Source organism: Drosophila hydei, unplaced genomic scaffold, assembly GCF_003285905.1.
Source record: "Drosophila hydei strain 15085-1641.00,03,60 unplaced genomic scaffold, DhydRS2 tig00008145-arrow-arrow-pilon, whole genome shotgun sequence".
Classification (NCBI taxonomy): domain Eukaryota; kingdom Metazoa; phylum Arthropoda; class Insecta; order Diptera; family Drosophilidae; genus Drosophila; species Drosophila hydei.
In genome coordinates, this window is record NW_022045850.1 from 513,881 (window position 1) to 540,858 (window position 26,978).

At 33.1% G+C, this 26,978-nt stretch overlaps 3 protein-coding genes across 12 annotated transcripts; 2 read left to right on the forward strand and 1 right to left on the reverse strand.

Annotated features, from left to right (window-relative positions):
- The first annotated feature begins 91 nt into the window (after window positions 1-91).
- Window positions 92-744, forward strand: LOC111597641 (eukaryotic translation initiation factor 5A-like). Its single transcript, XM_023312449.1, has one exon. The coding sequence runs from the start codon at window positions 175-177 to the stop codon at window positions 643-645; it is 471 nt and encodes a 156-aa protein (XP_023168217.1). The 5' UTR covers window positions 92-174; the 3' UTR covers window positions 646-744.
- A 1,275-nt stretch (window positions 745-2,019) lies between these two features.
- On the forward strand, window positions 2,020-4,386 carry LOC111597674 (ATP synthase subunit beta, mitochondrial). The gene is made up of 3 exons (XM_023312504.1): window positions 2,020-2,115; window positions 2,737-3,051; window positions 3,124-4,386. The coding sequence occupies exons 1-3, from the start codon at window positions 2,052-2,054 to the stop codon at window positions 4,263-4,265; spliced, it is 1,521 nt and encodes a 506-aa protein (XP_023168272.1). The 5' UTR covers window positions 2,020-2,051; the 3' UTR covers window positions 4,266-4,386.
- A 4,411-nt stretch (window positions 4,387-8,797) lies between these two features.
- LOC111598041 (calcium/calmodulin-dependent protein kinase type II alpha chain) lies at window positions 8,798-25,576 on the reverse strand. 10 transcript variants are annotated; one of them, XM_023313081.2, is made up of 16 exons: window positions 25,412-25,566; window positions 22,773-23,062; window positions 22,621-22,715; window positions 22,496-22,555; window positions 22,183-22,237; window positions 21,434-21,759; window positions 21,257-21,351; window positions 19,440-19,562; window positions 19,236-19,362; window positions 18,636-18,728; window positions 17,150-17,206; window positions 13,218-13,286; window positions 10,584-10,662; window positions 10,405-10,499; window positions 10,206-10,320; window positions 8,798-9,364 (listed from the first exon to the last, which is right to left on the reverse strand). In XM_023313081.2, exons 2-16 carry the CDS (start codon window positions 22,835-22,837, stop codon window positions 9,220-9,222), a joined length of 1,599 nt encoding a protein of 532 aa, XP_023168849.1. In that variant the 5' UTR covers window positions 22,838-23,062; window positions 25,412-25,566; the 3' UTR covers window positions 8,798-9,219. The 10 variants fall into 10 exon arrangements, with proteins under 10 accessions (XP_023168849.1, XP_023168860.1, XP_023168852.1 ...); XM_023313092.2 differs by having other exon boundaries at window positions 10,584-10,659; window positions 25,412-25,565; XM_023313084.2 differs by lacking the exon at window positions 25,412-25,566 and adding an exon at window positions 23,245-23,321.
- Between the last annotated feature and the right edge of the window lie 1,402 nt (window positions 25,577-26,978).

Below are 26,978 nucleotides of genomic sequence, written 5' to 3' on the forward strand. Positions count from 1 at the left end.
AACAATGGTAGAAAATCGCAATTCAACCCAATGCAACGCCCCAATACATCGATATTTTGAAAGAAAAAACAGCATTGCGCAGATTTTTTCATCTCTATAGTGTGACCACTGCTCAGTTCCCTTTTCTTTACAGCGTGCCGCGTGTAAAGTTTTCAACAATAAAATTTTTTAAAAATGTCAGAAGAAGGAGATGGAAATAGGTCGGGAGCATCCCTTACTTTCCCTATGCAATGTTCGGCACTGCGTAAAAATGGATATGTGATGCTTAAAGGACGCCCTTGCAAGATAGTGGATATGTCTACCTCCAAGACAGGCAAGCATGGCCACGCCAAAGTCCATCTTGTTGGTATCGATATATTTACACAGAAAAAGTACGAGGATATTTGTCCCTCCACCCACAACATGGATGTGCCGAATGTAAAACGCGAGGACTTCCAGCTCAATTACATTAGCGATGATGGCTACTTAACTCTAATGAACGAATCTGGCAACTTGCGTGAGGATCTGAAAGTTCCCGACGGTCCATTGGGTGTTTCTTTGCGCAACGATCTCGACAGCGGCAAAGATCTTTTATGCACTGTGCTAAGTGCCTGCAGCGAAGAATGCGTTATCGCCATCAAAAATAATACTGCTTTGGATAAATAAAGGGTCATCCATCGATCTGATACTGGAAAAGTGTAATGATATAATGAAGAAATATCAATTAAATGATTCCAAAATACAAGCTATTCGTTTATATATGTATATGTGTGTTCATGTATTATTTCGATTTGATGACATTCAAAAGTCGACTGGCTTAGTAGTCAGTATGATTCTTTCATTTTTAATTAGATACAATTTTCATAGCCTTTGTTTTGCTTTGTCAGTTGCAAAAATAGGCTTAAAGGTACCGCAAAACACGTGGATCTTTGCTGATTTTATTGGGGATGTGCTTCTTCAGTCGGAGATATAAAATCATAGAGGTTAGAGCGAGACGCCACGATTTTTAATAATGAGGATCTAAGAATATTTCGCTTGCAGTGTTTTAGTGTTAGTCACCTACATACATATATACATGACTGCATAGATGCATGTGTGCATATACGTATGCTTTTATGTACATATGTATGTATTTATATGTATGCAAGTATGTATGTATGTATGCACGTATGTATGTATGTATGTATGCACATATGTATGTATGTATGTATGCACGTATGTATGTATGTATGTATGCACGTATGTATGTATGTATGCACGTATGTATGTATGTATGTATGCAAGTATGTATGTATGTATATATGCACGTATGTATGAATGTATGTATATATGTATGTACGTATGTATGTATGCATGTATGTATGCACGTATGTATGTATGCACGTATCTATGTATGCACGTATGTATGTATGCACGTATGTATGTAAGTATGTACATATACACAAATTAATAAAAGTTGGCTTTGACAGAGATTAATTGCAATGCCAGCTGTAGGACCTGATTTTTGTTTATTAAACTGAGAGCACTCTTGCTGTAAATATGAAAAGTCCCCCTTTTAACATTTTGGGAATATAGATTAAAAAGTTAGTGAAAGATGTATGTACATCTGTAAAAACATCGCCGAAGCCATACTAAATTAATTTTGATCTCAAGTAGACTTTATTTTTCCTATATCTCATCTCAATTACAAAAAAATATCGATCCTAACCGATAGTTAAATTCGGCTTATAAAGGTTTTAGGGTTTTCTTATGTTGATGTAATGCATTTATGCATACGTAAATATGCATTTATACTATTAATATATATGCTTAACTATTAATATATATAGCATTTTATTTTCTTTTAAATACCCTCATTTCTGTCAGCTAAAACAAAGGAGCACAAATGCCGGAAAAAAATCGTAGTTACCCTAATGGCCAAAATGTTTGAAATCGATGGCAATACAGCTGTATCGATATATTGCTTATCACCACTGCACATATCGAAACACGAAAAATGCAACAATGCATTATGTATTCACTTTGCAACGACAAGGTAGTACTTCTATATATCTCCGTCAGTTGGTCGAGAAATGTTCGCGTTACGTGTTGCCGCTAAAGCTGATAAGAATTTGCTGCCAATATTGGGGCAATTGTGTAAGTATCTATATAATTGCTAAAATAATATTGAGAAAATCTGGTCAAACGTAATTTTAATGGATGCAAAGACTTTACAATTTGAGTTCACGAGGGGGCGAAAAGTGGCTCGAGCAAAAGCCTACATAACCTTATTGTTGCGGTAAAAAGAACTGATTGCATAATAATTAAAATACATATTTTAATATGAGTGTTTATATAAGATGAATATAAAATATAAAAAATAAGTGTCTAATCTCTTTCGTAAGCTATATTCATCCCTTTTTGTTTTTGAGAATCTAAAAACTAATATGACTACATATCAATTTGCATTAAACATCAATGTTAAAATTTATTTCATTATTCAAAAATATAAGATTAAAACAAATTAAGACTTAAGTGTCATTATCTAAATAACAGACCACTTCCTGCTATTTTTCATTTGTAATTTCCATATTAATTGAAAAGAAAATGTAATCATTCTGACGTAATCGAAACCATATTTCTTAAAAAGCAAAATTATGCATTTTAAATTTGAAGGAACCGAAATTAAGGTAAAATGCCGAATAAATATGTAAATAAATTAGTTTGTTAACGTTCCCATGTACACGTCAATTTAAATAAAAATAACTTATTTTCCAGCTCGGGGTCATGCTGCCAAAGCTGCTGTTAAGGCGGCCGCTGGAGCCAATGGAAAAATTGTGGCCGTTATTGGTGCCGTCGTCGATGTGCAGTTTGACGACAATTTACCACCAATTCTAAATGCTTTGGAAGTTGATAACCGTTCGCCACGTTTGGTACTGGAAGTTGCCCAGCATTTGGGCGAGAATACCGTGCGCACTATCGCTATGGATGGCACTGAGGGGTTGATTCGTGGACAGAAGGTTCTGGATACCGGCTATCCAATTCGTATTCCAGTGGGAGCAGAAACCCTGGGACGCATCATTAATGTTATTGGTGAGTAATCAATCAATGAAAACAAAAAGGATAAATGAAAAAACAGTATAAAGAAAATATTCGTATTAATAGGTGAACCCATTGATGAGCGTGGTCCAATCCCAACTGATAAGACCGCTGCCATTCATGCCGAAGCTCCTGAATTTGTGGAGATGTCGGTTGAGCAAGAGATTCTAGTAACTGGAATTAAAGTTGTCGACCTCTTAGCCCCCTATGCTAAGGGTGGTAAAATTGGTCTATTCGGTGGCGCTGGAGTCGGAAAAACTGTACTTATCATGGAGCTGATTAATAACGTGGCCAAGGCCCATGGTGGTTACTCTGTGTTTGCTGGTGTTGGCGAACGCACACGTGAGGGCAACGATCTGTACAATGAGATGATTGAATCTGGCGTTATTTCGCTCAAGGATAAGACATCAAAGGTGGCTCTTGTCTATGGCCAAATGAATGAACCCCCTGGCGCTCGTGCCCGTGTTGCCTTGACTGGTCTAACTGTTGCCGAATATTTCCGTGATCAAGAGGGACAGGATGTGTTACTCTTTATTGACAACATTTTCCGTTTCACTCAGGCCGGTTCCGAGGTGTCTGCTCTTTTGGGTCGTATCCCATCGGCTGTCGGTTATCAGCCCACTTTGGCGACTGATATGGGTTCTATGCAGGAGCGTATTACCACAACCAAAAAGGGTTCCATCACTTCGGTGCAGGCCATTTATGTGCCAGCTGATGATTTGACCGATCCAGCTCCAGCCACAACTTTCGCTCATTTGGACGCCACCACCGTGTTGTCGCGTGCCATTGCTGAATTGGGTATTTATCCAGCTGTCGATCCTTTGGATTCCACTTCTCGTATCATGGATCCAAACATCATTGGCCAGGAGCATTACAATGTAGCTCGTGGCGTTCAGAAAATCTTGCAGGATTACAAATCTCTTCAAGATATTATTGCCATTTTGGGTATGGATGAGTTGTCTGAGGAGGACAAATTGACCGTTGCGCGCGCACGCAAGATTCAGCGTTTCTTGTCACAGCCATTCCAAGTCGCTGAGGTCTTTACAGGACATGCCGGCAAACTAGTCCCATTGGAGCAAACTATCAAGGGCTTCTCCCAAATTTTGGCTGGCGAATATGATCATTTGCCAGAGGTTGCGTTTTACATGGTTGGTCCCATTGAGGAAGTTGTCGAGAAGGCCGATCGTCTCGCCAAGGAAGCCGCCTAAACGCTAGGGACGCCAACTACATTAAACGGCTCTTGCTAATGAAATAATAATATTCAATTGAATTAAGCATTAAAGATGTCAGAGACAGTTTAAACCAATAAAACGTAACTTAACAACACAAGTGCATCATGTTTTAACGTACGATATGACATGGGCTTACAAGGAAGATAAAATGTTATTTTGACTCAATAATCTGGCTTAGAATCTTTAATCAGGGATCCTGTACAGTACAAAAGCTAGATAACCGCTGGATTAGTGTGAGATTATTCTTATGCTTTCGAGAGGTCATGGAATTTCCTTTATCAAATTATTCTATTGAAACGTTTTGATAAAGGTTATTCAGTCACGCCCATTGTCTCAGTAGATTAATGCATAATACTCTTGGGGACATTCGCATAACACAAGTTAGAAGTAAAAGCTGAAGTTCAATTTTTGTTTATACGATCTTTTTCATATGCTGAATCTATTCCGGATTGAGTTTGCTGTTGTCTGTCTGCATCGACACACTATCCATTGCTCCAGTGACTCATGGTCTGAAAAAGAGAAAAGCAGGCAATTTTATAATGCCGTTGCCGGTACATATCCGCTACCAATGCTGAAGTTGCCCTGATGACTCCTGCAAAACTAATCCCTACTTATACGGCTTTAACATTAATACATATAGATGTTATTTTTAATAATTTTTATTAGGTATGTATTTGTAATTAATAAAATCATAAATATATAATAATTCATATTGATTTTAGAGTTATTACCGATATTTCTTTTAAATATGTATTTTTTATATATTATTTTAAGGACATCAACTATAGCATTTTATTTTTGTAATTCAAATAGGCATTTGGTTTTTGTGATCGCTTTATGATTCGGAATTCGTTTTTCCTTCTTCAGCTTTTTTTTCTTTTTCTTATCTCTTTTGTGGGACATTTGGTAAGCAATTTGATACAATTCTATCTCATAATGTGCTTTATTGTTTCAAACAACGTTTCGATTTTGTTATATATAAATTTAATAATTTTTTTCTTTTTTTTGTTTGTTTATTTTTTTATTTATTCTTACAATATGATCATATTTTAAAGTTCTGTTTAATTTTGTTGTTTTTAGATCATTTAAGAAAACGTTTAGATACTAGAAAATTATCAGTAATAAATGTATTCCCGTTGCTTTGGATTCATTGAACATGCATACACGACATTTAACAGCATTAACATTATTTATGGGATTTCAAAATGTCCTTTCCGATTATAGTTGCAATTTGTGTGCGTGGACGTGCGAGTCTAAAATGGAAGCTACCTGTCTGCCATGTGTGTGTGTGAGTGTGTGTATATGTGTGCGCGTGTGTGTGTGTATTTTTTGAAGCTAAGATACTGGAAACTAAGAAATCCGTTAATGTGGATGTGTGGGTGTGTGCGAGCCTCTCATTGCAACTAAGCAGTTATAAATTGTATGCAGAACAAATATATGTACATGATTGTGTGTGTCTGTGACTGTAAGGATGTGTATGTGTAGGTGTACATACGTATATAGTGCATGTTTAACATAGTAAACTATACATTTTATAACAAACTGACTTCTTGTAAAACCTTGGATTGCCGAAACAGATTAGTACAGACTTTCATACATATATAAATATATATATATACTATATATACTATATACCTTCTAAATGTAGGTGATGTGATCTTTAGTGTCCATGTGTTTGTTTTAGCTCTATATTTCCACCTGTCTGATCGGACGACATTATTATAGGAACTGTTTATTAAAATCAGGGAAGAGAAATACAAATCTTGCTAGATTAATTTGCCTTCAGACAGACATCGGACACAATTTGTATCATACAAATATCGGACAAATGCAAACGATAAGCATATGTATACGATCCTCCTAAGATAAGCTGCAGTTTTTTCCATTCACTTGCCTTCGTCTAACAATATTAATGCACAATTAGTTAATTTATTGAATTCATTGACAAAATAAAATTAAAATAATGAAATCGTATAAGTAAAAAAAACATCCCTCCCTTTTTTTAAAAATTTTATAAAATAAATCGTTTAATGAATCATTGAATGAGAAATTCAAATTATTTGAAAACTTTAATTAATTAAAATGTAAATAATCCAAACTTTTGTTTTTTTATATATTACAACTATATTTATATAGGATGTACTCAACAAGGAGATACCCTGAACTTTAAGCCTTCAAAGGTTATAGCTAACTCACACACATTAACACATTAATCCATTTACACACAATGCAGGAAATATATATAAGAAATTTGTTTTTTCTAGTTGTCATAATGTTAAAGTTGCACTCTAAAAACCAACTGAAAATAAAAATATTTATGGATAATCAGCAAATGGTCAAAGATTTCTCAAAAACAAGACTTATACGAGAATATAGCTGAAAAATTTCAATGTCTTAAGCGTATTGGCTAGATCGACGAGATGTTTTCGGACAGACGTGCTTAACTCTTCGTCTTCCTCCATATATTGAGTTGCGTATAACTTATCTGTCAAGTCTCTTTCTTAAAAAAAATAACAAATTCAATTATGCAAAAGTCTTTTGTTTACAATATTTATATGAATAGCTTTCAAAATCATATTTGTTTTAGTAAGTTTTGAAATCACTTTTTCAAAATTAATTTCATTTCAAAAACATTTGAAAAAGTACTGAAATTGGCATATATATGTACAACGTTTTGTTTTTTGTTTGGTAGAAACAAGATTTTCTGGTTTAATGAATAATATCTCATTTCTCTTTATATATAACATTATTCATTAAATCAGAAAACCTTTATATGTATAGCGATATATATTATTTAAGAGTTATAATTGTTTTTGTTATAATTTTTTTTATTTTAATATTTTAGTCTTGAAATATTTTGAATTTAATGTGCACTTTCCTAAACATACAGTTTTTAGGCTTTATACAAAAAATGAATAAATATTTGAAATACACATATACACATATATAAATTCATAATTATTTTTCAGTTTTTCTTTGTTTTGGTTTTGTTTTTGTTTTAGTTTTTGTTTTTGTATTAATTGAACTAAAGAACGATAAAACTTTATTTATTTCCCCTATTGAATATACGCCTCTTACATATGTATATACCCTGAACCTAGGCCAAATTGGTAATCTTGTGAAAACAATATATATGAGGAAGGCATGAGTAAGCCTTATAAAATACATATATTTTTTCTTCACCATCAATAGTCTGGCAATGCTTCTTCAGATCAGGATAAATGGAAAGTCATTGATAACCTTAATCAAGTAGCTCACTACCTATCAATAACCACGTCGTTCTAGTCCACTGTTGGTCTGCTTTTAAACCTATAAGACCTAAGTGTCAGGGGCTTTCAGAAACAGATCAAACGCAGATCAAGATAAGTTTGTCTTTATCTTGAGGCTCTGTAGTTTAAGCATATATCGCATATTCTTAGAATCGTAATCTGGTATATTGACTCTCTACATAGACAACGGCGAAATCTTGCGTCTATCTATATAGAAATATGTATTACTTTTATTTGTATACATTAACTGAAAAGTTGAATACGATCGAACTAAGAGCAACAAAGTTAGTTGGGATTTGGCTAGAAGAAGAACAAGAAATATAACTCATCATATGTGTATTTGTTTGATCAAACGTATAAACTGGAAGTCAAGCAACCCCTCGACTAGACTGCTGCCTGCTCAGATTTGAATTGTAATTAGATAACTCAGATACCAATTATTTGTAGCTGGTTTCTTTAATAGTTTTATAATAATTAGCTAATTTTTTTTGTTTCTTTTTGTTTTTGGTATAATAAAATTTGTAAATGCTTAGTATTTTATTAAATAGATTAACTAATGCTTTGCAATATCGTGTGACAGCATTATGCCTTTTTAAGATGTTTTTTAATAAATAATGCGCGTGTATGCAGTTTTTTCTCCTAGCTCCGATTTTTCGATTCTACTTCACTCTTTAATATTCAAAATTTGAGTATGTTTCTTAGACGTGTTCAAGTTTTTCATCTTTTATTTGTATGTATTGGATAAGGTATACGTAGGTATAAATTATACGTCACTATATACCATAAACATGCAAATATATGTAAAACTATATATATATATAAATACATATAAATATATATATATATATATATATATATATATATATATATATATATATATATATATATATATATATATATATATATATATATATATATATATATATATATATATATAAGATGCAGAGACGGACGATGATGCGTGTGTGTGTGTTACATAGAATCTATAGAGATCTTGCTAAATCAAAAGTTTGCTTCCTTTCATAAATACATTCAATATATATAAAAAAGAGTTATTATATTTTATATATATGTATACTTTTTCCTTTTTAAGCATGTGGAATACTATCCGAAATTCAAAAATCAAATTTATCTGAAATTTTGCCTCTTGATTTAAAATATATGTATATATATATATATATATATATATATATATATATATATAAGATATATATATATATATATATATATATATTGCCTTCTTTTTCCCCCTTTCTTCTTGATATTTGGGCACAAATTGTAATTCGTTTTTACTCTTTTCCATATATCTTTTTTTTGGATAGTGAAATTCTTTGTTTATACCTGAACATATTATTAATAACATTCTATTTGTTTTGTTGTTGTTTTTTGTTTTATGCAGTACGTACTCGCAAATATTTCGGCTTACACATACGCTCAATATATTTTGAAAATAGATATTACATAAATTTATATTCTTCTTTTTTCGAATTGAATTGAAATGGAGTGTACAAAAATAATATGGGGAAAAAGCGTAAGTGTTCCATAATCTCTTCATATTTTTGGTTCAGATCTATGCTGCTTACTTGAAAATTTAATACACACACATAAGTTCATTGACCCACTTTATCATTGAAATCTTTCCGCTCACTCTATATCGCTATCTACTTTTGTGGTATAAAATCGAAAGTCGTTGCCCCGCTAATCTTTCCAGATGCGCTTCGATGAAAGTGAACATTCTGCCATTTGTTGTCGCGCCTATGCCAAACGCGAGTCTCCTCCGATTGATGGGTGTGTGCATGTCCTTGCCTAAAATATACAGAGATCAAGATTAGTTAGCGATTGACATCAATTAAAGAGTACCCGGCGAGTCCCCGGCTCGTCAAGTATATACCCGGTTCAACTTAGGGTATACACACATACACACAGACATACACAAATACAGAGAATAGGATTAGCTGTCTGGAGCAGGAGCCGAGTTAGTCAAATGAAAATAAAAACGGACTACATCAGGATTAACAATCACGACAGTCCGTGCGTAGACCTGTTTGCTCTAGAGATATGCAGAGATAATATCGTCAAGAGCGATGGCAGCTCCTAGGTACAGCTGTGGTATTTTTTTTGTGCGCCACCTACCGGTTGGTTGCGTCAGTCTCGAATGTCGAGCATGCTTGAGTCGGATTTTAGAGATTTTATAGAAGGCCGTTAAAAGGACCAACGTATAACTTTTAAAAATATAAGCACATAAACACGCAAAGGCATTCACATTCGCATACACAAGGTAGTCCCGCCACTGCCTCTTGCTCTTCCGCAATGGTCAAGTTAAGTTATCAGAATCAAGTCAAAGTATTGATATTTATCAATATTAAGATATCGGGAAAAATAATCAACTACTACTGACTGAGATACATATCAGTACATGATCGATATGGTTATACGGCCGATTATATAGACAGCCATCTATCGAACTGGTCCGCTCTACATAGCCCAAACTAAGGTTGTCTGTATGATAGGTAATAAGACTCGACGGATTAAATGAGCTAGAAGTGAGCTAGAGAGAGATGAGGGATGAGCAGTGAGTTATCTGCACGGTCTTCCTTAACGGTTACTTTACTAACTGAAGGTACAGGGTTATAAGAGTCATACTTACTTATCGATATACTGTGTAAGTCTTACATAGGCGATACAAGCGGCTTCTTCCCCCAATAGATGTACGTGGGGATTTAATATTGTTGTATTAATGGCTTTGCAATTTTTACCTAGCACTATGGGAAAATAGAATAATATTTAGTAATAGAAGTGGTATGCGTGACATAGGGTAAAAGTTATTTGATTGAGTTTGCTTTTACCATTTTCAAAATAGAATTTATGAAAGTCGATTCCTTCAACCAAATTGCCCAATGCTTCTGGCTCGAAAGCAGTTAAATGCGGATCACATATCTTACTGGTAGAGTCAGCGAATCGAAAACGAGACGAATAGAAGTAATATATTAATTTATATTCTTAAAGTATAAAGGTTAACCCTTACGTATATCCGTCGAAGTCCCCGCTGTTGATCGCTTCAATCAGTTGCTCTGTGATCTTAATTATTTCCTGTCGTCTGGCTGCTTTGTTTCCATTGTGAATAGTTGAGTTGGATATTAAATAAAATAGAGCAGTAAGACAAAGTCTATTTATACAGATTTACAGTTTGTTTGTTATGTATTTGTTGTACAGAGAAATTACATCCACGAATGAGTTTCGATTACTTATGGCGAAGGATGAGAATTACAGTTCTTGAACGATTCAAACCAACGAACTAACTAACCAACCAGCTAGCCAACGCACGAACGATCATAACAAAAAATATATATATATACTTATTTCTCGATCAAAATTATAATATTTAGGTATACAACTACGATGGCATGAAGAAGTCCAGTTGAAGAGAAGCACTGAGTTCACTACGACAAATCAAAATTAAATGCTGTGAGTGATCTTTCTTTTCCATCCCCACGGAAAACTAACACTTCGACAGCAAACACTGTCCTCGAGATGACAAAAGTTGGATTGCTTCTTGGTCCTCCTTACAAGAAGGAACTTTACTAATAAAAATATACTTTAAATTTTTCTTTCTTACAGATTTTTAGGTCGACTGGAAAAATCGGAGATATATATTCTTTAAATCTCAAGAATTGAATAAAAATGTATATGTTTATATACATACTTAAATACATATGCTATAAGAGCTTTTCGTATTTCCCAAAAAATTCGTTCACTATATGAGAAATGATGTCCGTTCAATGTCAAATTCTACTTCGATGTGCTATATACAAATCTGCTGCTAGAATATATTGTATATCAAGAGTTTCCAGCTTGAAAGGGCATAAAACAAAACATAACATAGTCAGGCTGCGAAGTCTGAGCATTTTTCATAAATTATAGATAAACAAAAAACACGTAAGACTGGCTAGTTGGAAGTGCCCGACTAGGAGATACCCTCCTCAGCCCTGCGCAGAATTGCTATTTCATTCTTCGTCTCTCTACACATACATGACATATGTACACCCACAAGTTTTTAGAACCTCATAATGACATTCATCTCTACTATTTTAATGGGGAAGATTGGAGGACGAATGCTTGTAATCGACGTATCTATATGACAGGATAAAATTAGGTGTGGCTTATCGAAATGGAAAATGACTCGTCCTGCGCATGGAATATACGAATATACTTTTTAACAAGTAAGAAAGCTCTAGTCGGGGTGCCCGACTAGGAGATACCCTGATCCCAGTCCTATTTGCGTTTATAAATATTTTCGGTAGTTTGTATCGAGTATTCAAAAAAAAAAGAAAACAAATAAAAAACGACATTACGAGACCAGGATTCGTAACGTGCACCAACTCTATCAACACAGCCACTTCATAATTTAAAAAAATAAACAATAAAAAATACTTCATCGCGCCGCCTCTACCAACGCAGCCACTGCACCTCTCGCAAGAAGAGTTGCAAATTTGAAGTTGAGTGGCAACTGATAATTCAAGCAGTATTCAATCGCAATTTCGATTCTTGGAATAGAAGGGAATAACGCGTTTGAATGTATGTGTGCACACGCATAGCAAAAGTGCGTGGGCGTGGCGCTGCTAACATGTGCTTTTGCAAATTGGCCAAACGTTTTGCTTAATAACTTCTGTTGTACTTAATGGATTTTAATGAAATTTTCAGCACATGATCTACATATCCTATTGGCTTGGTTGAGATGCAAACGCCATCACATAATGGACCTAGTTCCAACTAAACTTATATTGAAAGAACTTGGGGAAATTTGGAGCCGGTATCCAAAATCCAACGAAAACCAAAATTGCATAAAATATACATAAAACTAAACACAAAATTTAGAGGCTCTAGCTCTTAAGACGTTTGAGATATAATTTATTTACTGCATTTCAATAATGTTTTTATTCGATAACAATTAAATGCAAATAGTTATCGAATATTTGAAACAAACTCCATATGCGCGTGCTATACACGGACCTACAAAAATTTCAAGTCTCCAGCTCTTATAGATGCTGAGATCCACGCGTTCACACATACGGACAGACGGACAGGGCTCAATCGACACGGCTTGTCGTTCTGATCAAGAATATATATACTTTATGGGGTCTGCCATGCATCGTTCTGCCTGTTACATACATTTGCACAAACCATTATACCCTGATTTCCCATTTTCAATGGGATCAGGGTATCAAAAGGATATTTATAATTTATGAGGCTGGCCTCTCCCCCTTCTGATTGTTACATACAGTTACAAAAAGCCATTACAGCCGGAATTGCCATTTGCAATGGGCTTAATGGGTATACAAACAAAAATATAAATATACGCTCTTACACTATATATATATATATATATATTATATATATATTATATATATGTATATATACATATATATATAAAGATATAAAAATATAAATATTTAGTTTAGGTTTACGAAAATATGTATTAAACATGCAGGCGATTGATTAAAAGAAATCTGTGCTGGTTAGTTGACAAACAAACAATTGGAGTTGATGCATTTATGATTTTTCACATTCAAGCAAATATAAATAGCAACAGAAATATATATTATATATGTTTGTGACTGATAGGAAGGAAGTTTTCGTTAACAAAGCCATTTTTACATACCTGAAGAGCATTGCGAAGAGTTTCCTGACATTTGTTGGCAAGTTTTTGCAGGACACACAATCCTTATTTCTAAAACGCACACATTTTAACAAATTTATCAACAAAAAACATACATATACATGTACCTATATATAGGTATATAAAGTTCAACAAAATAATAAAGTTAGTATGGCTAATTGAGAGTCGACAAAATGGATGTATGACAAATGTCTGAAGTGAAATTAATATTCGTAGAGTATTTTTCCTATCTGTATCTGTCGATCGTTTAAAAAGAGACATTTTTGAAAAGATATGTTAACGCTAATCGTGCAATACAAATTAAAATGTTCTTTAAAGACCTGAATGTAAAAGTATTTATGCTCAATAAGGGATCCACAGTTAAAAGACAAATTTTGGGGCATTGACAAAAATATATCTTGCACAGATTTTGAGGTGAGGTCGTCTAGTTTTCCAAGTGGATAATGAACGCTGGCATGGTATGAATAACGATTTTCTAATCAAATTGCTTTGCCTGATTATGAAAAATGGGGTTTTTATTATTAATTATGTTCAAAATAGTTATATTAAAAATATTTTACTGGTTTACTTTTTTTTCATTTCATGTATTGTGTTCAGACAAGAACTCAGACACTCAGGCACTTGCAAGGAGTGCAATAGGAATAGATCCAATTACATGCTTAGAATCTAAAATTAGACATACCAACGCTGAACCTTACACGCTCTGCATAGATAAGTTAGATTTAAGAGAACGGGTATATGAGTACGGGTATATGAACTCTATCTCAGACGAATAAAGATCATTGCACAACTGAACGCCACCACAGTCAAATGTACTCACATATTGTTGAAAAATGTTAAATTTTGTCATATGTTGGATGCTGGCTACAAATTTACACTAAATTATTTAATTGTTCAAAGGGCACAAGCATCATGAAATCGGATAAGTAGAAGAGAAGCTAGAGAAGCGCTCGCATTTTGACATGCGGCGAATTCTATTTATAGAATCAAATAGAAATTAAATTCGTTCGGATTTGCCATGCCACAAGCACTGAACGAAGTGGGTGGGGCGGGTGGTAGAAGCCGAAGACAAATTCCTTTTTTCAAAACGAACCTTCTGTATATATGTTGTGTGTGTAGATAAGAGCCAAACTAGAATGTTTGTTAATACAGACCGATCAAGGTTCAGGGCATCTCTTGGTCAGTCTCCTCCTTGTACTTGTTTTATGTTTATCTTTCGATTGCATCACAGCTCAGAGAGAAGTTTTTAATTCAAGACTTTGTTATACAAATTTATTTCAGTTTAGAAAAACGTTGCTGCAGAATAATATGAAAGTGTTTAATAGCTCAATAAGCTCAAATGTGGAGCAACGCGACCTACTTCAAATGATCGTTTTTTACATTTTTGAAATAATCCAGCTGCAGCTTGAGTCCGAGAAGCAAAGTATGATGAATTTAAGAAGTCGAGCGCAATTACAATACTGGGATACTTAATTCTCGTGTATTTAAAGCTGATCAACTGATCTCAGATGCATGGGTGAAGCAACATTTTAAGCACAGCAGACACTTGTAGCTAGCTTCTGAATATATTTACTATATAGAGGCGAATACAATGCCAGAGAGAGAGCGAGAGCGAGAGAAAGAGAGAGAGCGAGGAGTTGTTTGATATAACAGAAATACATACGTATGAATTTTAGTAGTTCCCATTTTTTTTTGATAAACAGCAAAAATGTAACATGCGATCTGCAATAGATCAGAAAAAATAATATATAACACGTGTATGTATATATATACGTTCATCAAGTATACGTCATTTGATAATGTGTATACTTTGTAGCTATAGTAAATTGCCTAGCTTTAATGAAGTTGCGTACTCACCTCTAAGGCATAGCTTTGATTGTCTTTGGCTTTGTTCTTTGCAATTTACATTAGTAATAATATTGGCATTCGTATTATCATTAATATTGGCGTCTACTCTGGTGTCGCAACTGCCGAATGGCAGTTGAAATTGCAACGAGGAAGGATTACAATTTGATTCTCGGTCCTTCAGCTTTACTTGGTTCTGTGTCTGGTGGCCTAATGTTTTGGATAATATTTGTGTAGAGTCAGCTAGATGTATATATATCACAGAGCAATCACTTATGACTTATTACTGATTGGTAATTAGTACAGATAAGAAGCTCACTTTGCTCATCATGCAGCGGTTGCCTAATATTTATTCTTATTCTCAGTATATTTTGATTTTATGTTAATTTATTTAAGTAACAAATTCTTTCTTGTAGAATTTATTTTGGTTTTCGTTGTGTTTTCAGGGTATAATGTTTTGTTAAAATGTATGTAACACGCAGAAGGAGGTGTGGCAGGCCCCATAAATTAAATATATTCTTGATCAGGACGACAAGACGAGTCGATTAAATCCTGGCCGTCTGTCTGTCCTTCCGCATGTGAAATTTTGTTGCAGGTCCGTGTATAGCACGCACACATCAAGTTTGTTTTAATAATCGATAACTATTTTCCGACTATTGTTTTCAATTTAAAACATGATCGAAATAAAGTTATTAAATTTTATCTCATACGGCTTAAGAACTATAGCCTCCAAATTTTATATTTAGTTTTATGTATATTTTATAAAATTTGGGGTTTTGTTATATTTCGGATACCGGCTCCAAATTTTCCAAATTCTTTAAATTTAAGTTCAGTTGGAAATAGGGCCAACATAAGAAGGGGTTTGAATTTTTACTAAGCTGATAATTACTTTAATCGAATATGTAGAGCATTTCATTCAAATCCATTAAGTAAAACATAAGTCGTTAAACAAAACGTTCGGTCAATTCGCTAAAGCACGTGGCATGCCGCACTAAGCGTACGCATTTCTCCTACACATGTGCATTGCTATTGAATTGTGCTTGAAATGTCAGCTGCTGCTTATGTTTAAGTGCCGTGGCGGTATTAGTAGAGGCGGAGCTCGTTGTCATCAAGTTATGGGTTTAGCACCACGCGGCGAAGGGAATTTTTTATTGTTTATGAAAGGGCGGTTTATTTTTAGGACTTATTTTTATTCATTTTAATCAAATTATTTTTTATAAAATTATTTTTTTATATATTTTTATAAATATATAATTAAATGTCGTATATTTTTTTATTATTTTTTATATATTTTTTTATTTTTTTTTATTTGAGTAAAATTTGTTATATTATTTTTATTTTCTACTCATTTTAGTTTATATATATATAAGTTTTATGTTACAAATTCTTTTTATGTTGTTTATATACTCCAAATGTTTAAAAAAAAATATGATCCATAATCCCATTGAAAATGGGAAATCGGGGTATAATGGTTTTGTTTTTGAATATTGATTGTATTATTTTATTTAATATTTTTTAAATATCATTATAATTATTTAAATTGTTTGTTATATAAATATAATTTTTATTTACTTTGGTAATTTTATATTTTTTCATTTGATAACTTAATTTTGAATAACTTCTTCAACAAATTAAACTATCCCACTGGTTTTAAGCAATTTAGATCTTTGAAAAACGTTCATTGAAAAACTGAGAGAGGAGTAAGGAAATTCTAATTGTATAGCGAATGGTTTTTTTCTGTGCGGTTCACAAATTCAATCCAACGCTAGTAGCTCCAGCACTGAAATTAAAATTAAATCAATGAAGAACACCAAGTTGACAAAAGTATTTGCACTAGCCTCAGATAACACTCAACTTTCATCCTACATAATATATTTAGTCAACTCAGAATCTGTGCTTTATAAATGTCCTCCAGTCTTATAATATATGTATTGTAATTTATGTGTACATCCTTTAGTACGTAAAATGTTTGTGTGTTTTGTTAACGAGTAGAGTCAGATGGAAAATGAGGAAACAAATGCAAAAAATAAAGAAAATAAAATGCAATAAAAATGAAATAAAAATGTTACCTTCTGGGTCTTTGGATATGACTGTGGTACTGCGATCAACGATGCCTTTTTTATCTTCTAAAAAAAACGAAACGAAACATATTTCATAATTGATAATTGCAACTGTGTTGTTTCCAATACTTTTTTTTTTTGCTCAGATTTTCGAATACTTTTCATACAAGTAAGTCTCCTCCCCACCAATATTTTACCCACTTTTTTTTTGTTTTTCTTCCAAAGTTGGAATTTAAAATAAAATAAATAAGCTTCTCACTTTACATCATATAAGAAATCGACTAAATGTAATTAGAGCAATAGCAAGTAGTTGGAATTTAAAATAAAAGAAATAAGCTTATCACTTTACATCATATAAGAATTCGACTAAATGTAATTAGAGCAATAGGAAGTAGTACAAAAGGTGTCGAAGAAACTGATCTATGAACGCTCAGTCGGGCGCAGCCGACTTTAAAGGGGATTTATATATATTATGGATTATCTGCCCACTAATAGACCAGCAATATGTAGGTATATTTTTCACAGATTCAGCATGCACTTCTTTTTATTTAATTATCTATAGTAATACTTCTGTCTCTTGATCTCCCTCTCCCACTTATTCCTGCTTCACTTATACTACTTCTATTCCCATTCTCTTCTTCTCATTTTCTTCATCTTCCTCTAAATATTTATATCAACTCGTTTTTCCCTCGCACAATATCCTCGTCCCGTCTTCCTTTTGCAGATATTCCTCGCCATGTCATTTCTACTGCTCCTCACTTTCAAGTTTATTTTGTTCAAATAGCCTAATTGCCATGTACTCCCAGTGAAGATGTTAGTCTATCAGACAGAGGTTCAACACACGAGAATAGTCGGACAATAGAATTCCCCTATCACTATAGGAACGGCTGGCGGATGCAGTCTATATACATACATTTATACTTGCGCCTGCAGACAGTCGAGATGTACTGTAATGTTAAGATGCTTGCGAGCATCCAAAAGTTATGTAAATAAAACAGGGCGATATTCTCTAAAAATACCTTTAAATTTCATTACGTATACGACTAGTTACAAAATATTTTGTTTATTTTTAATAAATGTGCAAAGTATATGAAAATATATTTCACTTGAAAAAGGTTATACTTAGACATTCCATCAAAATAAGAAATAATCATAAAAAGAAGTAGACACAGGCAAATGAAGAAGAGGCATATTACGACAGCTATAATACGATATAAAAAATATGCGTGCGAAATAAAGAAAGGAAACGAAGGCAAATTTTGGTAAATCGACTATCCAGAAGTTAAATATATATGGACTGTGTTATAAATAGTTATACATATACTTCAATTCTTCCAATAAATAATATCTTTCTTGTCTAGATCACTATTTCGTATGGCCTAGAAACACCTAAACACATATATAATAACCTCACTTCATTCAAATAACAACTGAAATTCAAGCTCGAATTTCGTGGATTAGAAAATTTAAAATCAATTTATATATAAATATTTACCTTTGACATCATCGTCCTCTAGAGTTGTGCTCGATGAATCAGTTGATTCCTTCACTTGAGAACCGTCGCCCTTCTTAGTGATCATGCTTCTGCCTATATAGATCAATACCATAAAATTAATTATTAATAACTTTAGGTGGTCGTTATATGTCGTTACCGGGCAGAAAAAGCCATGGAAGATTCTATACGCTATATATATCCCCCAATCACCCAAAAAATACATTTGAAATCTCTAGCTCTTGTGGTTCTGACACTACGCAAGATAAAAAAAAAAACAAATTATCGATTATTACCAATAAAATTTAAGTCGATGAGATATCGATTCAACTCATATTTGGTAAGAAAATATTTTTTTAAGGGTTTGCCCCACCTGATTTTGACGGTTGTCCATATTTCAACTTAACCAATAATTATACTATATACACAGTATATTCCCAGTTTCAATGGATCATATATATAAATCATCATATATATAAATAAAGTGTATAAATTCTGTACATATTGTATAACTCTTTCATAAAACTCTCTTTAAAATAGGCAGCCTCAAACAGACATAATCGTTCCCAATAAAATACATAAGTTTTATATATATCTACTTACTAGAAAAGTTCCTAGTTGCCAGCATTGTTGTTAGTATAGCACCCTTTAGCTTGCGACGAGCATTGAATTTTTTGAGACAATCCACAGTTTCTTGGCGATGCACCACAGAAGCCACACGTTCCCTTTGCTACATATAGATAAATATCACAAATTGAGATAAAAAGATATTAAAAAATACAAAGCTTCCGAGATAGTAATACATACGCAAATCCATGGATGCTTAAGTGCTTCAGCTGCAGTTATTCGCTTATTTGGATTAACAGTTAGCATTTGGTTAATCAAATTTTTTGCCTCGGGCGTCACAGTGTCCCATTCGGGTGATGGATACTATAAATAGACAGTACGGACACGGAAGTTTAACTTCGAAGTCGAATTTGTATTTTATAATTTGAAACAAGCGTGCTCTCTTTGTCGAATGTGTCGACTAGAAAACGGTTACGGCTGTGCACCAGGCGCAGATAAATGCTTACTAGGGTCTTGGGTCAAAATGGGGTAGACTATAGATTATTATAAGTAAACATTCTGTTACATTTTTAAATTTATCATGCCAAATAAAAAATTTCAGTTAATGATCTCCTCTATTGATTTACCAAAAATGGGTGGTAAATCGAAAAAAAAACAAGTAAGAAAACTCAAGTCGGGGTACTCGACTAGGAGATACCCTGATCCCGGTCCTATCTGCGTTTTTTAATATTTTTTGTAGTTTGTATCGAGTATTAAAAAAAAAAAGAAAACAAATAAAAAATGACATTACGAGACCAGGATTCGAACCCGTATTGTTTGCGAAACGTGCACCAAATTTACCAACACCGCCACTTCATAATTCAAAAAAAAAACAATAAAAAATACTTCAGCTCCGCCGGTCTCAAACCCTGAAACTAGCTGCATACAAGCGCCGCCTCTACCAACGCAGCCACTGCACCTCTCGCAAGAAGAGTTGCAAATTTGAAGTTGAGTGGCAACTGATAATTCAAGCAGTATTCAATCGCAATTTCGATTCTTGGAATAGAAGGGAATAACGCGTTTGAATGTATGTGTGCACACGCATAGCAAAAGTGCGTGGGCGTGGCGCTGCTAACATGTGCTTTTGCAAATTGGCCAAACGTTTTGCTTAATAACTTCTGTTGTACTTAATGGATTTTAATGAAATTTTCAGCACATGATCTACATATCCTATTGCCTTGGTTGAGATGCAAACGCCATCACATAATGGACCTAGTTCCAACTAAACTTATATTGAAAGAACTTGGGGAAATTTGGAGCCGGTATCCAAAATCCAACGAAAACCAAAATTGCATAAAATATACATAAAACTAAACACAAAATTTAGAGGCTCTAGCTCTTAAGACGTTTGAGATATAATTTATTTACTGCATTTCAATAATGTTTTTATTCGATAACAATTAAATGCAAATAGTTATCGAATATTTGAAACAAACTCGATATGCGCGTGCTATACACGGACCTACAAAAATTTCAAGTCTCCAGCTCTTATAGATGCTGAGATCCACGCGTTCACACATACGGACAGACGGACCCATTTCCCATTTTCAATGGGATCAGGGTATAAAAACATTATATTCCAGGTACTGACACAGGACATAGATAGATTAGCTTCTCCACAGACAGACCTAAGACCAAATATATGTTTTTTTCTATAATGGGCGTCATCTAGTATGAAATGGTAACCGGAGTATAAATTCTAAATTGAAGTCATTTGATTTTTTTGGCTATAAGCCACATATTCAATAGAATATGTAGGCCATGTTCCGTGTGGTCGATTGACAGAAGCAACTGGAAATCAGAGCCAAGCCTAGTTACTTTCCCTATCTATATTCACATATTCATTCATTCATCCTTGCATTGCTTTTCGAATTCTATGTCAAGTCTGAGCTATTCTTATTTCATTTACAGATGCAGACTCAGATTTAGATTCAGATTCAGATTCAGTATGTCCAAAAGTCAACCGGTAAAGTATAGATTACGGCTGTACGATATGAAATATGAATAGCCATTCTTACATCGTAGGCACCAGCCTTTATTTGCGAATACAATCGGTGCTGATCCTCGTCCCAGAACGGGGGGTATCCAACCAATAATATGTAGAGTATAACGCCTATGTACCCGAAACATATGAACAAATTATTAATAATTAATATTAAAAGTAAACGAATTGAATGAGTTTCAAGGAAGCTTACCACATGCCCATATATCTACCGATTTGCCATATGGCTCTTTCTTCAATACCTCCGGGGACAAATACCCTGGAGTGCCCGCAAATCCAAACCAGGCTTGATGATCACCTTGCACTTCAATGGCTAGACCAAAGTCCGCGAGTTTCACAGCTGCACCCTTTGCCTTACTTGCTAATAGTAAATTCTCTGGTTTGAGATCGCGATGGACAACACCGTTCTGATGGCAGTGATTGACCGATTCCAATATTTGCTGTATACAATGTGATGCATCAGCCTCTGAATAAAATTCACGTGCCACAATATCTTCGAATAGTTCACCGCCAGTTACACTGTAAATATATATGTATTTAGTATAATCAAATTTTCTGTTTTCTTTTTTTTTCTCGAAATTATCGTTCAATTCTTCTTTGATTCTTTTCTATTCTGAAAAGTGAGTATATTAGCTGCCAGCTACACTACATCTTTTTATTTTTGTTTTGTTGTGTATCCAATTCGAATATTCTAATATTTACAATTTTGTATTTTATACTATATACATATAAATTAAATAGTGTTGAGGTTTTTGTCGGAGGGGAAAAGGATGAACTATGAATCTCAATAAACAATAGTCAAAATCCATTTAGCTTCAATCACAGTTTTTTCTTCGAGAAGTGTTGTGAAATTCCATTTTTATATAAATATATATATATTTATGTTTGTGTTGGTATATACATATTATATATATATATGTATATATATGTACAAATACTTACAGATCAAAAACAAGGTAATGATAATTTTCCTCCTGTATGCTGTCATGCAATCGAACTGCAAATTGAATAAACCAGTTATAATTGTAATAAGGATGAGTTATCGGTAAATTATATTCTTAAACTGCGCTCATCATATGTTCAGTTGAGTTTTTGGAGAGACCAAGAATTTGAAATTCATAATACTATACCATACACCATCGCCACATAGAAATATCAAGATTATACAGCTATATGTGCCATACTTACATAACTGAAATAACTATTCTACAACCGAAATATGTTTATACTATAAATATTTATGTCTATATCATACCAATATTGGGATGATGTAACTTTCGACAAATTCTAGCTTCACGTTCCAGCTTTTGAAAATCTATTAAGAAAAATAGAATTAAAATTTATAATTAGGTAGATTTTGGATCCTACTTGGATACTAACCTCTTGCTGTTAGCTTCTTGGTATTTATAATCTTGGCCGCAAATTCGAATCCTGTTGACTTTTGGACACATCTTTTTACTATGGAAAAAGCACCCCTGCAATGGAATTGAATGAATAATGACCATTTCCGAAGACTTGTGGAGTTCACTTACTTTCCGAGCTCCTCCTTGATGTCGTAATTGTCCGAAAAACGCGTACAGGCTGCTGGAGCAGCCATCGCGATGGCACACTTGAGAAAATCTATTGTGTGTGTGTATCAATTAAAGATTCTGTATTGACTTTTTATATGTTGTATGTTGTATATGTATATATTATTTTTTCAGAAGTTTGCCGGCGAGAGGTTAGCCGTAGAACTTTTGCGTTCCTTGAATTGGGTGCTCGACTATATACTTTCTTTTTGTTGTTTGTTTAAGTAGTAGGTGTTTTCCGGTTCGATTATATTCTGGTAAAAGAAAGTCAAAATTAATCATACATTCTCTTTATTTTCTTTTTTAATACGAAAACTTAAATGAACAACAAGTCGGTTAGCACACGATCATACTGAATGATCAAGCTTTTAAGCACTAAATATTAAATAGCAAATACCAAATTACAAACTGTTAGAAAAAACTTTTTTTATATTACATCGCTGTAACTAAGTCTTCAAAAGAATGTTGTCACGTTTCGTGAATATGAAGTAGTTCTTCTTTACATTTAATCATCAATCAATACAATGGAATATAGAACTATATTACACCCATAAGAGCCTGTCTTTAGTTTGAGATTGATTTTTCTAGTGATTTTTAAGGGAAAAACATAAATTTAGTTACGGTCACACTGCGCTGCAATGCTGCCTTAAATCGAAATACTTAGTGGCAAGAAAAAAAACACAAACAAATAAATGCGACTTCAATAAAAATTAAAAATTCTTGAATCGCATATAGTAACAGATATTGCATTAAAAATAAAATAAAAAAAATTATGTATATGGTTGCCAATAAATATTGCTTAATTAAATATTTACGCAATTGATAAAAATAACGATGTATTAGTTTTGGTACGTATTTGTACCAAAGGTGGTCACAGTCGGCATGGCAACTTGGATATGGACAAACATATACCGAAATGTATGATTGTACAAACAATTTATCAACTTGAGTGTATAGTATAAATTTTCATTGATTCAATAAAATGTATGTGATACGAACTTTGATTTAAGTTTTAGTTAAGGTAGCTATTGGGATATATACATATATAATATACATCAATGTGTATATATATCGACTGGAAGAGCGGACGAGCCAATCCACACCAAAGAGTTACAGAGAGTACATAACTGCAGAGTATTGGAGCAAAACATGCAAAAGTATACACATATGTAAATATGTGTGCATGTAGTACGCTTTAGATATCCATGTGTAAAATATTACTAATCTAATTAAACTTGTTGCACACATATGTGTGTATATAATGTGTATACATATGAATATTAACTATTCAAATCGCAACAAGTTTGTCAAATATGTATACTCATACATATGTACTTATGTCGCTCTATATACTAATTTGCGCATGCACGTACATACGTATGAAAGTAATAATACATGAGTATATAAACATGTGTGTGTTCAAATGCGAATGTATTTTTGTGCCTGTTATATATAAATGTATATATGTATATACTCATGTGCATATATGAACATGTTGCTTTTGTTTCCATATTCCATAAAAGCTGCGCATGCATCTTACACCAGTTTTTCAAGTGCTAGTAAGGCAGGGAGGGTATTAGAATACATACTAATTTATTTTATTCACATTTACAATAAGTGGAATAAGACACTCTTTAAAGTATTTATATATACATTTTTATGTATTTTATATACACGCTACTATTTACTAAAATGTTTGCGAAAATACATCCTTATGTATTTATATATGTGTATGGATGTATGTAGCATGTAAATTTATTTGTGTAGTGTGTGTGTGTGTATACTATGTCACATCTCGTATATACTTGCAAACATATTCAATATACCCTACATATATACATTCATATGTTTTTACGCATACACACACACATATATATTTATATATAATTATAATTATTGCGCTATTTGTAAATCGTTTACTGCTGTAACGTAAATTGATGTAACTTATCCACGGATACACACTAGAATGTCCTTTAAATTGGGCGAGGCAAAAACCCCACCTGTTATATATTTACATGTATGTGTTAATACATACATACATAATTAAGCACTCGTACACCTATATACACATATGTATATAAATATAAAAAATACAATTTATTTGCAATGGTTCAATAAATATTTATGTCACTTCACTCCCTACGTGCGCGCTATACAAAGAATATATGTATCTGCATTTGTATACATATACTTATGTATGTAAGCTATATATACAATACATATTAAAATATATACGCCTGTGTATATATGTAAATAAATTTTGTAGGTCTTAGAATTATTCTCTACACACAAATATATGTACAATTGTAAGTAGGCAAATTTTAAATTAAATTTACACAAGAATATATACATAAATATGCGAACATTTTAAATTAGTTCCTACAGCCAGTGATAAAACATTATTTTCGTTGATACGTATATGTATATATAGGTATAAATTATATACATATATATATATATGTATATATATACATATATATATATACATATATATATGTATATATGTGTGTATATGCTTAAATATGGTATACTTGAAAATAGTGTATTTGTCAAAATGAATATGAACATATAATACATACATACATATATACATATATACATACATAAAATGAGTGTATTCCTTTAAAGAATGTATGCACATATATCTTCGTATTGCTCGACGGGACCAGGCGATAGGCGATAGGAGACAGGCGAGATGCGACAAGCGACACGCGACTATGTAGGTATGGATGTGTATGTATGTATATATATATGATATATATTTATATATACATATATATGTATATACTACATATATACATATATATATATATATATATACGTGTTGTTGTATTTAACGTCCGTTGGTTAGCAAAGCGAATTCAATACTGATGGCCTCTGATAGAAAGCATCAGCATCAGGAGTAGCTGCTATAGAGGAATGCATATCTATGTGTGCTTAACATTTCTCTATCCCAGGTCGCCCCTTATTCTCAGTATATTATTCTTCTTTTTGTTGTTGTATTATCTCTCTCTCTCTCTCTGATTCAGCTTATTTGAACTTGAGCAATAAAGCTTAGAGAGAAAGTCTCCACGACCTTTCGACGCATGACCGGCGAACGAGCTTTTTCTTCCTTTGGGCAAAAGTTTGAGCTTTTTCAAAATATCCACACGTGTAGGTACATACATGCATGCCACCATATATGTATATATATATTGCATATATGTATATATTTTGACTATCGATAGCAGCTCATTTTCGAAATGAACTGTTTATTATTTAATAATATTTTGATGTACATGCATAGGTACATTTACACTTATTTGTGAACATCGTACATACATACATAAATGTGTGTATATGCATACATACAAAAGGCAATGCAGTTATATGAAAATTAATTGACACGCATAATCAAAGTCTTGATTGATGTTCTTCTTCAGGACGACAAGCTAGAGCTAGAGCAAGGGACTTGAAATTTGAATAGTAAATTCCTGCATACTAAAGGCACTACGATCAGTTGCAAGAGAATTGGCTTGAAAAGCATTCTAAGAGAATTCTGTTGTCATTAATGTGCTCTGGATATTTCATTAAGGGAGTCTATATAGAACAGCTATTAAGTAAGTCATTTCCTATATGCATATGTGAAAACTTAGAATAGAAGCATCCGCTCTAAACAGGGTTCGCGGTATCTCTTAGTTGGGCACTCCCACTTTATATAAGTTTTGCTGATTTTTTAAGCAACAATTGATAACCAGAGCTCAGTTTCAAAATAAAACCCGTATTTTTATACAGCTGCAAATTTTTATTTGTTTTTATGCCCTAACAAAAGGAATTTAACTTTTTAGTTGTACAAGTACATACGAATTAGAATATGTCTTCTATATTGAGTCCATAACGTATATATATTCATATCTATTTATGTTCATCAGAGAGATGTTAAGACTATACTAGCCACATCTGTCCCGTTCGAGTTGATATACATATGAATATTCAATTGTTTTACTCTCTACACCCTTAATTGTGTGTGTCGTTACAGTTATTACAAAAGTATTTAATATATAGATTACAATTGTATATTTTCGGCTGCAGAAACATCTATTTAACCATTTAACCAGAAAATGGCAGGCGTGTGCTGTTATATCTTATATATTTATATCAAAATTGTGCCGTTTCGTACAGCAGGAGGTA